We start from the raw sequence: 17,104 nt of genomic DNA on the forward strand, positions 1-17,104 counted from the left end.
TTTTAAAAAGACAATTTTTTATTTTTTAAAGAGACTTAACTTGAGAATGCTGATGACAGTGGCAACTGGACAGGATGATAATAATCTTTTCTTTTTTTAAAGTATACTGCTCTTTTTTATGTTTTTTTAAAAATTTATTTTATTTATTTATTTTTGGCTGTATTGGGTCTTTGTTGCTGCGTGCAGGCTTTTTCTAGTTGCGGCGAGCAGGGGTTACCTCTTTGCTGCATGCAGGCTTTCTCTAGTTGCGGTGAGCAGGGGTTACACTTCATTGTGGTGTGCAAGCTTCTCATTGTGGTGGCTTCTCTTGTTGCGGAGCACAGGCTCCAGGCACACGGGCTTCAGTAGTTATAGCATGTGGGCTCAGTAGTTGTGGTTCATGAGCTCTAGAGCTCAGGCTCAGCAGTCGTGGCACACGGGCTTAGTTGCTCTGCAGCATGTGGGATCTTCCCAGACAAGGATTTGAACCTGTGTCATCTGCATTGGCAGATGGATTCTTTTTTTTTTTTTTTAACATCTTTATTGGAGTATAACTGTTATACAATAGTATGTTACTTTCTCCTTTACAACAAAGTGAATCAGTTATACATATACATATGTTCCCATATCTCTTCCCTCTTGCATCACTCTCCCTCCCACCCTCCCTATCCCACCCCTCTAGGTGGTAACAAACCACCGAGCTGGTCTCCCTGTGCTATGCGGCAGCTTCCCACTAGCTATCTAATTTACATTTGGTAGTGTATATATGTCCCTGCCACTCTCTCACTTCGTCACATCTTACCCTTCCCCCTCCCCATATCCTCAAGTCCATGCTCTAGTAGGTCTGTGTTTTATTCCCATCCTATCACTAATCTCTTCATGACATTTTTTTTCTTAGATTCCATATATATGTGTTAGCATACGGTATTTGTTTTCCTCCTTCTGACTTACTTCACTCTGTATGACAGACTCCAGGTCTATCCACCTCATTACAAATGACTCAGTTTCATTTCTTTTTATGGCTGAGTAATATTCCATTGTATATATGTGCCACATCTTCTTTATCCATTCATCTGTTGATGGACACTTAGGTTGCTTCCATGTCCTGGCTATCGTAAATAGAGCTGCAATGAACATTTTGGTACATGACTTTTTTTTTTTTTCCATGACTCTTTTTGAATTATGGTTTTCTTAGGGTATATGCCCAGTAGTGGGATTGCAGGGTCGTATGGTAGTTCTATTTGTAGTTTTTTTAAGGAACTTCCATACTGTTCTCCATAGTGGCTGTATCCACTGTGCCACGAGGGAAGCCCGATAATAATTTTTTTTAATCTATTTAATTTCTACTTCTAGGATATGTTTCCAAAAATTTCCTTTTTAATCTCACTTTATTAGGTGCTGAGCTAGATGACATAGAACACAGATACATCTCTGCCTCCCTAAAATCCAAGGGGAATTTTTAAGGATAGAAAAACAGTTAGCAGAGTATTTTAATAGACATATAACAGAAACAGTCTCTTCTCTCTTAATCTATATTATTTTATCTTCATACCTCACCCTGGCCTGAGTGTAGCACTTACAAGAAGTTATTATTATAATCCCCATTTTACAGATAAATAAAAGGAAGTTCAGAATGGTTGGGTGTTTACTGTAAGAACGAGCAGTGAAAGATCCTAGGCTAGACCCCAACTCCTTACTCTATTGCTTGCAGTCCTTCTGCAACACAACACATTCTGATAATTAAGAATTCATCTCCCTCTACTCTATTACCAAGTAAGAACAAGAATTGCTTGTGATTTTGGTGAAAGGAATGGTTAGGAAAAGTTATAGGAGGAAAAAGAATACTTTAAGTGATAACTTATCCATTACATTCATCTTTGAAAATATGGCCAAACACGTCCAACATCCCTATCTCCTACTTATTCCTCTTATTCAGTAATGTCATTGGATCTTTCAGTCTCCAAAGAAAGTTATCAGTTCACTTTAGTAATCTCAACAGCAAAGACAGCAAACCACAAAATCTCTACTGTGCCTTTCAATAAATTACTGTGTGCCCACTATGTGCATGATAACTGAAAGGGATATAAATCATCAAAAGACACCATCCCATGACTTCCCTGGTGGTCCAGCAGTTAAGACTCTGCGCTCCCAATGCAGGGGGCTCGGGTTCAATCCCTGGTCAGGGAACTAGATCCCGCATGCTGCATCTAACAGCCCACATGCCACAACTAAGAGCCCTCATGCCGCAACTAAAGATCCCATACGCTGCAACTAAAGATCCCATATGCTGCAACTAAGACATGGCACAGCCAAATAAATAAATATTAAAAGAAAAAAAAAAAAGACATGGACCCTAGCTTCAAGAAGTTTACAATTTACCTGAGGAGATAAGCCAAATACATGAAAAGTTAAGTAACAATAAGACATTTTTTTAAAATATAAGACAATAGAGATAAGTCACTAGTTTATCACATGTATGATAACCTGTGGTCTCAGAAAGAAGTAGAATCAAAGGGAAGTTTAAATGTTATATAGGAATTAGGTTAGGAAAGGATATTATACATAGGATTGGGGAATAAAGAACTCTCTTGATGGGGAAAAGAATGTTCAAATTGTAGAACAAAGGAAAATAAAATTGCACTTTTAAGGTAGGTCAGTTTTATTGACTTTAACAGGCCTTGAATGCCAGGGAAAAAAGTCTGGACTATGTTTTCCAGACTCTAGAAAACAAGTTTTTGTATGAGAAGCAACCCAACGAAAACAGTGATTTAGTAAGGTTACTTTTGCAAAGACAGGAATGGTGAAATTGTAATGGGGAAAGACCAAAGGCAAAGTGATCATTCAAGTTCTCTTTCTACTTTAACCATCTATAAAAGTTTAAGATCAGAGAAATGAACAAAGAAAGATCATGAAATAAAACCATCAATAAAAAACCCTGTATTTCTGATATGCAGTGTTTAAATTGGGTAGAATCCCTATAGATCTATTCCTTTTTTAGATGGCAAAAGGAAACATAAATCCACAGAATTTTAAGAAAAGAAAGAGACCAAGATCAAGTCCAACATTTTTTTTTCAGATGAGAAAACTGAAAAGCAGCAAGGTTAAGCAATTTGTCTAAGATGACAAAACTAGGTAATAGATAAGAGGGGATTAAATCTTATTTATAAAATAATATAACATTGTTTAGGAAAACTTCAGCCAATGCTATTGGGGCAGGATGGGGTGGAAATATTTCTAGGCAACATGGTTGATTTCCTTAAAGAAAAAAGTAAAATTTTCACTTATTTGTATTAGCTACTATATCAGAAGATGCCTAGAGAAGCAAGGAGTTCAAAACTTAAATACAGAGGGTGAGGAGAAGGGAAAGGCAAGAATATATGATAATCCAACAACCTTCAAAACCAAAGATGGCAAGTATATATGACTCAACTGCTCAAGCCAATGGCAGACTCTATTAGTCCCACACTCTGTCTTGCAATACAGCCACTACCAGTGGACTAGAGTTAGCACACTAGTAAAACCTATTTACTATTCCTGTTCAACATTGTCTAAATGGTTAAGTGAACCTTACCTTTGTTTTCATTTGGGGGGTTTTTTAAAGCTGTTGTTTATCCTGCCCAGAGTCTCTTTCACTCGATATTATTCCCTTTTCTCAATGAGACCTATCTCAGTTCTTACCAATCTGTTAGTGAGGTACTTTTCAAACTTTAACATGCATGCACATCACCTGAGGACCTTGTAAAAATGGAGACTCGGATTCAGTAGTCTTTGGTGGAGCCTAAGATTCTGCATTTCCAAGAAGCTACCAGGTGATGCTGTGCTGCTGGTCCACCAACCACATGTGGAGTAGAGTTAGCTATTCATCCTTAAATAACCTGAGAGTAAGTCAGCTTTATTTGGGAAGGAACAAGCAATCAAGGACAAAAGGATAGCTCTACAAAGAACATATCAAGAATCCACGCTCTGAACCATGATAGCTAACTACACTAGTTTCTGAATTTGGCTTCATCTGTAGATTTTTGGCTTTGCCGAGACTTTCACTGGCAACCTGTTAACCCTCAATACTCAGTTTCCTAAAAAAGTCTCTCTTACATCACATTTCAAGCACAACTCTTAACTGCAGTCCTATACTGACTTGGAATGCACCTGATTTCTATCTTTGCTTTGCCCATGTCTCACTAAGGGTAACACAACACTCATTTTAAAATATTTACTAAAGACAAATTGAGAAATACCAATAATACCAGTAAACAAAATGCACAACAGAGAAATATTTTCAATATTATAGCAACTATACTCAAAATCCACAAAACATTCAGGAAAGCCACACATTCTACAGTTGTCCCTCAGTATACACAGGGGATTGGTTCCAGGATCCCCACGAATACCAAAATCCTCAGATGCTCAAGTCCCTTATTTAAAATGGTGTAGTATTTACATATAACCTACACACATCCTCCCATATACTTTAAATCATCTCTAAACTACTTATAATACCTAATGCAATGTAAATGCTGTCAGTAGTTGACAACAGGTGCCAAATTCAAGTTTTGTTTCTTAGAAATTTCTAGAATTTTTTCTCCCCAAATATTTTCGATCTGCAGTTGGTTTAATCCACAAATGTGGAACCCATGGGTACAGAGGGCCAACTGTATTTTCATTCGTACCTTGTAATTGCAAACAAAAAAAAGGTATTTGTGCTTTAAAAACTACACAATCCTTTATGTCCTAAATTTAGACCATTCACTGTCTTTTTCTAAATTTCATTGATCTTAAGTTTTAAATTCCTAGAGATAAAAATAGCAAATAAGCTATTTCTAGTCTTTTCCAGAGAAGTTCCCTCTAATACCAATTCTTAAATCATTCAAAGTCACCAACAATTAAAAAAAAAAAAAAAAAGGAAAAGAAATCCATCTCCTTTAGTTAAAACTGCACCTTTAGTTCAAATAAAACTCATTTCCTTTTTTTCTCAGACTTGCCCCTTAAGTTTCCTGGGAGCCTTTTAGTAATGAAGTAATGAAGAAAAGAAAGAGTAGGAGAGTGCTTTTGCTCCTTTCTGTCCTTTTTTGAAAAGGATATTATCAACCAACGATGGGGAAATTCAGAACTTTTTTATTTACCACATAAGAGTCTCAAATAAACTCAATAAAGCAAAAGCTTGAACTACCACAGAAAACTCAGGTACAGTGAGTCATGACCTAGACTGCACCAAAGGGAAAAACAGTAATCAACAAAAAATTTCAAACCCACAAAGGATTCCTTTATTTTCTTAATCAACCAGATGAGAAAGAAATATTTGCACATATATTCAAGAAAGAAATAATATCTGCTCTGCACAGAATTTAAGATTTGCTAAAAATCATTTATATCATTCTCTCATTGTGTTGGTTGAAACTATTGCCTAAAGATGGTTAAAGAAGAGAAATAATAAATTCACCAAGCTCATCCAGAACCTCTAGAAGACATTTAAGTTAAATTACAGATAAAAAATAATCAAGCATATCTCTGACCTAAATAAGGGCCAGATTTAATAGAGTAAAATACAAAAGTGAAAATAAAAAGCAAATCCTTACCCTAAAAGAAAAACATCTTGCTCTATCAAGAAAAACTCTTCTCTAACCTCCTTGCCTAAGAACTGAAAAAAAATCCTAGCATATCAAATCTGATTCACTAGGTACCCCTTTTTAACCCTTCCTGATACAAGTTTCCATTATTCTACATGGCTCTCACAATCCTCTTTAACTTTTGTTTCCTCAATTACGTACATATTTGGGGTCCTCAATTATGTTTTAGGGTTTGCAAAAGCAGAAACTGTGTCATATCTTTAATATGTCATATCTTTAATATAACTCCAAAGTATATCTAGTTTGATACTGTATACATGCAGAGTCATAACAGATGCTTAATGAATTTATATAAATCTAATACAATCAGCTTTCCTATACTAGATCTCTTTTTGTTTTATTTTCATTTGAAGCTATGCTTGAAGGAAAATTCTGACTAATATGCTTCATGGTTCCTTTCTCCAAGTCAAAAGCTATACAGCAGGCTTTATATATTTATTTGCCTAATAAGTTATTGCTCCATAAAATGATTGTGGGGAACTGTAACAGGGGATGCATAAATGGGGAGTTTGAATGAGTAAGTATAAGTAGAACATTCAAAGTTAACATTAATAGAAAGAACAGAATACTGCTGATTTTGACTCCCTAAAACTTTTAGAATATGGTTATCCCTTGAATAACACAGGGTTGGGGTGCCAACCCTCCCCACAGTTGAAAATCCTAATACAACTTATAGTAGCCCTCTGTATCCACAATTCCTCCTGTATCCATGGATTCAACCAACTTCAGATTGCATAGTACTGCAGTATTTACTGCTGGAAGAAATCCACGTGTAAGTGAACCTGCACTGTTCAAACCCATGTTGTTCAAGGATCAATTGTATTTATATACAAGATGGATTTAGTAAAAGTTCATAGAGGCACATCCTATTTAATACATTTATGAGTATCCCCCAAAATGGATGGAGAACATACACATCAGGATAGCACACAGGGTAGGTTGCCAACTCCACAGAAAATAAGAATTAGATTCAAAGTAATGTTTAGATAAATATTCCATTTAAAAATGATAAAATTCAGGGACTTCCCTGGTGGCGCAGTGGTTAAGAATCCGCCTGCCGGGGCTTCCCTAGTGGCACAGTGGTTGAGAGTCCGCCTGCCGATGCAGGGGACACGGGTTCGTGCCCCGGTCTGGGAAGATCCCACATGCCGCGGAGCGGCTGGGCCCGTGAGCCATGGCCGCTGAGCCTGCGCGTCCGGAGCCTGTGCTCCGCAGCGGGAGAGGCCACAACAGTGAGAAGCCTGCGTATCGCAAAAAAAAAAAAAAAAAAAAAAAAAATCCGCCTGCCAATGCAGGGGACATGGGTTCGATCCCTGATCTGGGAAGATCCCACATGCTGCAGAGCAACTAAGCCCGTGTGCCACAACTACTGAGCCCACGTGCCACAACTACTGAAGCCCGCGCACCTAGAGCCCGTGCTCCACAATAAGAGAAGCCACCACAAGGAGAAGCCCACACACCACAACAAAAAGTAACGCGCGCTCGCCGCAGCTAGAGAAAGCCCATGTGCAGCAACGAAGACCCAACGCAGCCAAAAATAAATAAATTTATTTTTTAAAAAGATAAAACTCAATCCTGCCATTTGCAAAATGAATGGACCTAGAGGGTATTAGGCTAAGTGTCAGGGAAAAATAAATATTGTATGATTCCACTTACATGTGGAATCTAAAAGACAAAACAAATGAATAAAAATAACAAAACAGAAACATACTCATAAATACAGAGAACAGACTGGTGGTTGCCGGAGCAGGGAAGGGGTGTGAGTGAAATAGGTGAGGTAGATTAAGAGGTACAAACTTCCAGTTACAAAGTAAATACGTCAGCATAAGGAATATAGTCAATAGTATTGTAATAAGTAACACATGATAACTAGACTTATCATGGTGATCATTTTGTAATGTATAAAAATATTGAATCACTATGTTGTACACCTGAAACTAATATAATATTATAAGTCAATTATACTTCAATAAAAAGTTTTTAATTTTAAAAATTAAAAATAAAATTCAATAGTGAAGTGTTAAAGGAAATAATATAATTGAAACAATGATGAAAGAAAACAGGAAAAGATTAGCAAACAGAATACAGAGAGTCACAGTAATTAACAATCTGAAAATGAGTCAGTAGCTATCTTACTTAAATACAATTATTATGTTAGAACAAGTAACAAAAGTATATTACTTCCAAGTTGGAATATGTTTTTGTTCTAAAAAGATTGGCCAAATGCTTAACAACAAAAATTCTTATACTAATAAGTACAGTTCTGATAACTGTATGTTTTTTAAAAGGTCACACAGAAAATGAAAAGGCCTCAGAAAAGCAGCAAAAAAAGTTTTAGTTGTCCAATGAACCAAAATTAAATAATGGGCTATTTTTAAACTAGAAAATTGAGACATTTTATAATTTTCAGAAAGTATAAAAAGCATTTAAAAATGTGGGAAAAGGTATATAAAGCAATATATGAGGGGAGATGAAAAACAGGGCTAATGCTTATTAAGCTAGTCTTAAAAGCTTGGCTTATAGGCTGATCTTTTTATGAGGTAGGCACGTGAATGTTTACGTGTGTGTGTGCGCGTGCATCCACATATGAGTGATTTTTTAAACTCATTTAATCCTAACTACAATCTAGTAAGGAATTACTATTATCATCATTATTCAGATGTAGAAACTGAAGCTAAGAGGTGGAGTTAAGTATCTTGTCCAATCTTCCATGGCTTCAAGGGACAGAACTGAGATGTGAACAAGCCTGCCTGCCTCTTAGATCAATTAAGAAAATAACCTGGAGTCTGTCATACAGAGTAAAGTAAGTCAGAAGGAGAAAAACAAATACCGTATGCTAACATATATATATGGAATCTAAGAAAACAAAAATGTCATGAAGAGATTAGTGGTAGGACGGGAATAAAACACAGACCTACTAGAGCATGGACTTGAGGATATGGGGAGGGGGAAGGGTAAGCGGTGACGATGTGAGAGAGTGGCAGGGACATATACACACTACCAAATGTAAATTAGATAGCTAGTGAGAAGCTGTCGCATAGCACAGGGAGTTCACCTCTGTGCTTTGTGACCACCTAGAGGAGTGGGATAGGGAGGGTGGGAGGGAGGGTGATGAAAGAGGGAAGAGATACGGGAACATATGTATAACTGATTCACTTTGTTGTAAAGGAGAAACTAACACACTATTGTAAAACAGTTATACTCAAATAAAGATGTTAAAAAAAATAAAATATATAAAAATTAAAAAATTTTTTTAATTTTAAAAAAAGAAAATAAACCCTTTCTCCCACCTCTAGAAGGTATAACTCTTAAATTGCATCAGAAAAAAAAAACTTAGTTTCATATAAAGAAAAAAACAGAAAAATTTCTTCCAGAAATTTGCCAAATCCAGATGGACATAACATAAAAACAATAATGATAAACCAAAATGTTTCTAATGTTTTAAACATTCACCTGCTTTCCAGACAAGACTAGGGGTAGCCCCAAATAACCTAAATATCCCTGTTAGAATTATACCTTTATAATTCTAGGTGATCTATACCTGCTACTTGTAGGACTTATGCTTAAATAATTAGTTTTAGCATGAATCAATAAACGGTGCAGGAATGGTATAAGAATCATAACTTATCTTTAAAATTTTCAAATAAAATTCAGTATAAATTATTGTCATTCTACACATGGTGATATTAGGGATGGAGTAAAGAATAAAGGGCCAAGAAAGAGAAGGAGAAAGTTGAGTCCCGTTTCATTCCACTTTTGGTGGTTTGCTTTAATGCTTTTCTTCCCACCAACGCCTTGTAAGAAAATCACTGATAAAATTCCAAAGACCAAAATGCTCAAACATTCTAGTTAGAAATAAAACTGAGAGACAAAAACAGCAAAAATGTCTAAAGAAAATACAAAACGAAACATAAGACATACCTGAGACACATCATCAAGTTGAGTTTTCACATAAAGGCTAGAGAGACTCTCTGCTCGCATGAGATATTCTGCGGTTCTTCTCTTCACAGCTTCTCGACGAGTTGGGCTTGACTCTCCTAAAAGGAAAAAACAAAAGTCAGGACATGTGAAAAATAAATAAACTTTCTTTTATCCAAACTGAAGATTAACTTCCTTTTACCCAATTTACCACTTGTTCACATTTCTAACTGAAAAGAAGAGAGAGATCAAAATTGAAACAGACATCAAAGTTATTCATATCAGCAAGGTCTAAATATTACCCAGATGAATTTCATTTATCTAAATTCTGAAACGCCCCTATTTAAATATGTATAGAGAACTTGATGTATTTTATAAGAGGAGCCGATATATAAAGAATGTAATGTAAAAAGCTCTGTGGACAAGAGACTAGCCTAGTCCAAACAGTATACGGTTGTCCAACTCAACAAATAGGACTAAGTGCAAGAGACATTTAATAAAAGCTGCGACATGGATGTGATATGCTATAAAAGTACCACCAAACTGGAGAATAAAATTATTTAGGGTAACTCTAAATTCACTCTGATTTTTGTAAGCATCAGGGTTTATTCATTAATAACAAATTGTCACCCACCTTACAACTGAAAACAATAATGTGATTTAAATCCTTGTAATATATTATGTGAAAGTGAACAAGGATCATTTACCCTGCCTGGCTCTCGGTTTCCCTAAGGAAAGGGTATTCAAAGTGGCCTCTAAGAACACAAGATCTCAAAAAGGAAGTGTTACACTCCTGGATCTCCCCTCTCCAGAGTGGGATGATCCTATGCTTTTACCCATTTTGTATATATACTCGACTACAATATAACATTTCATTTGAAGAAAGGATCCCATGGCTGAAAGTCAAAAAGCCTGAAACCACTGTACTACATGATGTCTAAGGTTCCTTTCATAAATAATATTCAATAGTATTCATGACTCATTTTTATCAAAGCACTTAATACACAGTACTGTTTTTATAATTCACTCTATGCATCTTCTGAATGAAGTTAACCAAAATGTAAGAATCACACAGTGGAAAGTACCCTGGATTACATTCCAGAAGCCCTAGTTATCTGAATTCTGGCTCTGCCTGTCGTTAGTCATGTGTCCGATGATAAGTCATCTCAACTCTGTGAACCTCTTCCTCATTCTCTAAAATGGAAATATATACCTCAAATGACTGTAGTGATTAAAGGAGACAACATACATAAAAGGTACTACAACAGAGCCAGTGCTATAGGAAGCAATAAGTTGTAAAGGTTTTCAATCTTGGTTTTTCTCTCAAAACCAAATCCTACATAATAATGTCACCTGGTTTGCTGAATTAGAAGTGAACTGAATTACAATAAAGCAGATATTTCCCCCCAAGAGATTACAGGTGGAAAAACCTCTTCTTATTTCTGCCTGGAACAACATCTTCTATTTCTTCTGGGAAATGCCCCTTTCTCCTCCCCTTCATACTCTTCCACCTCTTCCCCCAACCACTACCAACCCTTAACAACATGGTTTGAATGAAAGTGGCTACCTTATTTCACATCTCAGCCCCTCTAGTCACTACTTGTCAGCCAAGGGTGAGCCTCCCTGTCACAGCAGGGCCAACCATAGAACCCCATCCTCTTGGCCACAGTTGGAGAAGGGAGAAATTGGCCCAACACAAACTGGACCAATCAGTCCTTCTGTGTTATTGATGCTGAAAGTAAGAGAGTGGGAACTGCCAGCAGCCATAGTTTCTGCCAAAGCAAAAAAAAAAAGAGACACAAATATGAGAGACCAAAAAAGAAAACCTAATGTGACTGGGGTCCCTGATTTCAGCTGAACCTACAATCCTGCCATTTGTTGCCTAAGGTAGTGGATTTTGTCACATGTAAACCAAAGAACCCTGAATGAATACAGACCTCTAAGAAAAAGTACAGGGACTTCCCTGGTGGTCCAGTGGCTAAGACTCTGCACTCCCAATGCAGGGGCCCCAGGTTCGATCCCTGGTCAGGGAACTAGATCCCACATGCCGCAACTAAGCGTTCGCATGCCTCAACGAAAGATCCCGCCTACCACAACGAAGATCCCGCGTGACACAACTAAGACCCAGCGCAGCCTAATAAATAAATAAATATTTTTTTAAAAAGAAAAATTGCAACAAAGTTGGGATTGCAATTTTGCTTAAATACCTTTCCTTTCACAGCTTTTATCTTACAACTCCATCTCTTCTCTCCTTTATGAGTAGTAATTCACAAATATAACTGGTCTTGGTGAGGGATGGGGATCTCTACTGCCTTTTAACTGTGGAACAATCTATATTTATTAACTCTCCAACTCTTCAAACCTCAAATAAAATGTCAGGATGCTTCCTGCCTCTGTCCTTAAAATTTACTTAATTTCTAAACCCAAGGTTTTTATTTTTACTTGGTTGAAAACTGGATATAATCTGTGAAAATCACCTAACTATAACATATTTCGAAGATAAAATGTGCCACATAAATAAGAAACATTCACTGCTTCGACACACTGCTCATTCTTAGTTTTGAGCTTATTGCTCATAGACTCTAACTGCTACTCCCATTATCATTAGCTCTTCTCATTGCAGGTTATACCTTTCAAGCCCTAATTTAAATCCCCACTTAGAATGTTTGGTTCTTCTTAGGCTCAACTCTAACAGAAACTATGGCAATTTAGTTTTTTTTTTTTTCTATTTAATTCAGTGTCATTAAGCCTTAATAAAACTTCAAATTTTTCTTTTTTCAAAAAAATCAACTTGAAATTCAAAAATGTCAATTATAAAACACCTAATTAAAGCTAGAGTTAAAACCATATCTTGTAATCAAATTGCTGCTTTTTAAACTTTTGGTATTTCTGTTGCTTTCGAGGCAGTCACCATAGTAACAGAGAAACAAGAACCGGAAGCCAGCAGTTGAAATGGACTCCTGCTGATGATAGTGGTTCCGCTTCCATGGAAACAACAACGAAGTGATGGAAATACTGGAAGGCTTTTTAAATGTAATCTTAAATATACATACTATGCCTCCTTCCTTATCAGCCCCTTAAAAGTAGGTCACAAGCACTGCTGATCAATAGCAGCAGCCAAGGATGAAAACCACCTCTTGCAGATTTCTGCTGCAGGATACTTACTGAGGTTTTTGAGTACCACCAGAAAGAAAATATTAATCTATCGATTTCCAGAATAACTCCAAGTAATCAACTTATTCATAAATATGACTTTAAACAGATTTTACTTGATCAAAATTTTTGACTCTAACCTTCTTAATTTCTTAATCTTCATTTTAAGACACACACGCAGCATATAATGATTATTTTTCAAGGAAACTAGGTTACCTGGAATTCAACTTTTAATCCCATATTAGGTCATATGGCTATTATTTCTTCAGTAATATATCTAGGTAGACACTTAATAAATGCTTTTAAAAATGGATACGTATTTAACATTCTACCTAGGGACTTCCCTAGTGGTCCAGTGGTTAAGACTTCGCCTTCCAATGCAGGGGGTGTAGGTTCGATCCCTGGTCTGGAAGCTAAGATCCCACATGCCTCCGGGCCAAAAGCCAAAGCATAAAACAGAAGCAATATCGTAACAAACTCAATAAAGACTTTAAAAATGGTCCACATCAAAAAATCTTTAAAAACAATAAAAATTCTACCTGAAGATAAACCAATACCTTCAGTAAGTTCTCTACATTTCTGTTAATCATTCAAACAGAACAAGAATTTCCACTGTGCTTTGGCATTCAAAAGAGAAAAACTGCTTCCATTATTTACTTACTAACCTTTATGTCAAAAAGTTCTGGTGTACCATAAAAGATGTCTTATATTTATATATTGTGTCAACCCGTATTTCTTTACCTCAGATCAAGAGAAAGAATAGAATTAGAGTGATTATAAAGTGTGATTCATGAAAGAAGAGAGTGTAGCTGAATAGAAATGAACAATTTCAAAGTTGTCATTGAAAATTTTTGAAAACTGCTATCCAGCAGTACAGAGCACCAACCCTGACTCAATTTACTAAGAGAAGTTATTATAGAAGGCACAATCTATAGATAACAGAATTGTGAAATTCTAATTTACCCAAGAGACCATCACCATTTGGTACTCCTTCACTATATCAAATTCATTTAATATATTACCTTCCTTTTATAACTGAGGAAATTGAAGCTTAGGGATGTGAAATGCCTTTCTCAGTCACAAAGTTAAATAAGAGCCTAAACCTAAACCAGATCTTATGCTACCACACTTCAGGTAACTGAATTTGAATTAGATTATTCTACTGTTACTGAGTAGAGCAAGAAAAATACAGAGCACAGGACAAGTACAAGTGAGTACGGGAACAAAGATGAAGAGAAGGGCTTCCCTAGTGGCGCAGCGGTTGAGAGTCCGCCTACCGATGCAGGGGACACGGGTTCGTGCCCCGGTCCGGGAGGATCCCACATGCCGCGGAGCGGCTGGGCCCGTGAGCCGTGGCCGCTGAGCCTGCGCGTCCGGAGCCTGTGCTCCGCAACGGGAGAGGCCACAGCAGTGAGATGCCCGCGTACAGCAAAAAAAAAAAAAAAAAAAAAAAAAAAAAACAGATGAAGAGAAAATAAAGATAAGGAGTTGAGGCAGGAGGCTATCAGACAAGATAGAGTAGAATCAGAGAGAAGGAAAGACTGAAGAAGACGGACAGGCACACGAGAAAATCAGAGCTATGAAGAGGTACAAATTTCACACTATGTAAAAGAGAATGGGCCTCTCTGAGAAAAACTGGGCTCTCAAACATCCTTGTAACCCAAGGATTTCCTTGGAAAACAAAGGTCCTTATTCATTTACCCATTTTTTAAAAAAAGACATTTTTATTCACAGAAATAATGAAAATCAGTTTCACGAACTAGAATAAAAAGTCAATTCTTCCAATTCTGTTATCCTACCCTTAGTCACTAAAAAGAATATAGCTACTTCCTCATCATTGATTCAACAAAAGAAAAGCAATGTTAAAGGAAGAATTGGCCACATCAGACTTCTTGAAAGCCAGTATGTCTACATCTGTACTTTATGGGAAATTTTAAGGGATTTTCAAGAGTATTTTGACCATACTTGACTGTCTCCACATGCACAGAATTTAATCCCCATATAAGACTCTACTGGGCTTCCCTGGTGGCGCAGTGATTGAGAGTCCGCCTGCCATTGCAGGGAACATGGGTTCGTGCCCCGGTCCGGGAGGATCCCACATGCCGCGGAGCGGCTGGGCCCGTGAGCCATGGCCGCTGAGCCTGCGCGTCCGGAGCCTGTGCTCCGCAACGGGAGAGGCCACAACAGTGAGAGAGAGGCCAGCGTACCGCAAAAAAAAAAAAAAAAAAAAAAGACTCTACTTAGTCACATCTTATATTCCTATCTCTACTCCACACTCTCCAATAGGCCCTATGTCACTTTACTCTTGGTCAAGCATGCTTGGTTTTCATTCAGATTTATCACATTAGAAAGAACATCCACATCAACCTGGGTTTGCTGGGATAAGTTTTTGTTTGTTGGTGCTTCTTTTTTTTTTTTTAAACAACTTCATTCACATAAAAGAATATGCCTGTTTGAGATGGCCTTGGTGGTTAGAGTTTTTTTTAAGTGCTGATTTATTATATTCAATGGGTTCTTTGTTCTTTTCAGGTAAAGCCTACCATTTCTGACTTATGCTAAGTGTTCTGAAAACAAAAGGCAACCTTGAGAAGAACTGCAATTTGCGGTTCTACACATCACCCACAAATCTAGAGCCATCAGCCTTTCCGTGAATAACAAACCTGGTCAGTCAGGGAATCTGCTTCCCATGTGCATTTAACCAACCCCCTATTAATGTTTTTTCTAAACTGTTATGTGACCCTAGAAGTTCAAAGAGTCACCAAAGAATAGTAAAAGCAATAGTCACAATAATAGTTGTGCCCAGGCATTGCCTCAACTATAATCGCTTTCAATGTTGTTTAAGCAGTTTTTCTGCCATTAAAAAAAAGAAACAAACAGCTAAAAAAGAAAAAGCTAAAAAAAGAAACAAACAGCCCAAAATGGAGCCACTAAGCCCATGTCACCAAACTTTAGAATACCTAACTTAATCGCAGTTTCAACCTTCCCCAGAACTGGAATCTTAACCAGTCAGTCTGGAACTTCCTCGTCGGCACCAGGGAGGTAACCAGCCAATAGACGTTTTTGTCTCCCAAAGGAAGGTGTCTTGCTCAAAATAATCTTTTTTTGTTTATGACTCCCTTGTCCCATCCCCTCTCTGGCTTTAAAGACCTTTCCTTTTCTGGAGCTACCTGGAGCTCCTTTCTACTTGCTAGATGGGATGCTGCCTGGTTCAGGAATCAATAAAGTCAATTAGATCTTCAAATTTACTCAGCTGGATTTTGTCTTTTAACAGATATGGTGTCAGTGTCAGGGTCCAAAGTGAACAAACTTCTGATGGCATTCGAGGACAAGAAAGACAGGTGTGGTATCTGTGAACCCCTTTTTGTGTTCACTTTCTTTCAGCGGTAAATTTCTCTCAATTCTGAGCTCCTTTCTCTTTGCATCAAGCTTCAGATATAACTGGCTTTCCTTTACAGAGCAAGACAGCTTGAGCTGGTGGACAGTTCTGCCCGGAACCCAGGCCCCTAGCTTTATCATGGACTGCAATTCCCAGGTTTTAGAGTGGAACCCCCAACCCTTAATTCTGTCCCAGGATCCACTTAGGTACTGTTAGTGGCAATATGCAGTTCCCTATTTATGTGGGGTCCCCAGTCCACAGCCCGCATTTGTTGAGATCTGCTGATTCAATGCTTTCCCCAGTCCAAGGTCCCACATCCCACATTGGGGAACTGGTATGGTACACACAGGGCCTTTTCTTGGTTAGGACTCAGTATATACTAAGGTACACATTTGTTTGGCTTACTTTACGTAGATAAAGGCTAAATGCTAATAGGAACCTCAGAAGTCAAAACAGCCTCAAAACTGATGCGTAAGGGTTGAGCATTTAAGATCTGTTAGAATACCCACTACCTAACTCAAAGACTCCCATGTTAGGATAAGTTGGTCACAGAATGGGTTACTGACACTCAGTCACTTGCCAACCTTAAGAAAATTTCCACGCATAGAGGTACACTGTAAATTACCACATAATCCCCAACCCTCTTAGGAGCCTGTGCTCCGCAACAGGAGAGGCCACAACAGTGAGAGGCCCGCGTACCGCAAAAAAAAAAAAATAAAAAATTTAAAAATTTAAAAAAAAAAAAAAATATATATATATATATATATAAAAGAAAAATTAACCCAATGCTTTTGAGGTTCACTCGATCTGAGATAATCTTTAGTAAATAAAAGCTCATTTTAAGTTTGTTGATTTAATTAAAACAGACACGTCTTTAAAGTTATCATACTAAAAATAATGTTGATATACACCTTTTATTCAGCCTAGGCTAACTAAAGATCAAATAAGTTCATGTTACCTCTTACAAAATTTGTCAGCAAGAAAAATGGCTTGGGATGAAGACTGACATTGTCTAACGTCTCATGAAGTTTTTGTGGGCAGTCTAAACTTAATT

General features: G+C 37.3%; 1 protein-coding gene and 1 non-coding gene across 5 annotated transcripts in view; one reads left to right on the plus strand and one right to left on the minus strand.

The window, feature by feature from the left end:
* RPS6KC1 (ribosomal protein S6 kinase C1) overlaps window positions 1–17,104 on the minus strand; it is a 232,629-nt gene that overhangs the window by 81,575 nt on the left and 133,950 nt on the right. For all 4 annotated transcript variants that reach the window (XM_067029882.1, XM_067029876.1, XM_059073278.2 and 1 more), the window contains one exon: window positions 9,525–9,640. In XM_067029882.1, coding sequence (XP_066885983.1) covers window positions 9,525–9,640 — 116 coding nt within the window. The remainder of the gene's footprint in view (window positions 1–9,524; window positions 9,641–17,104) is intronic.
* TRNAG-CCC (transfer RNA glycine (anticodon CCC)) lies at window positions 11,482–11,554 on the plus strand. The gene has a single exon. It is a non-coding gene; the product is annotated as a tRNA-Gly (tRNA).

Source organism: Kogia breviceps, chromosome 1, assembly GCF_026419965.1.
Source record: "Kogia breviceps isolate mKogBre1 chromosome 1, mKogBre1 haplotype 1, whole genome shotgun sequence".
Taxonomy (NCBI): Eukaryota; Metazoa; Chordata; class Mammalia; order Artiodactyla; family Physeteridae; genus Kogia; species Kogia breviceps.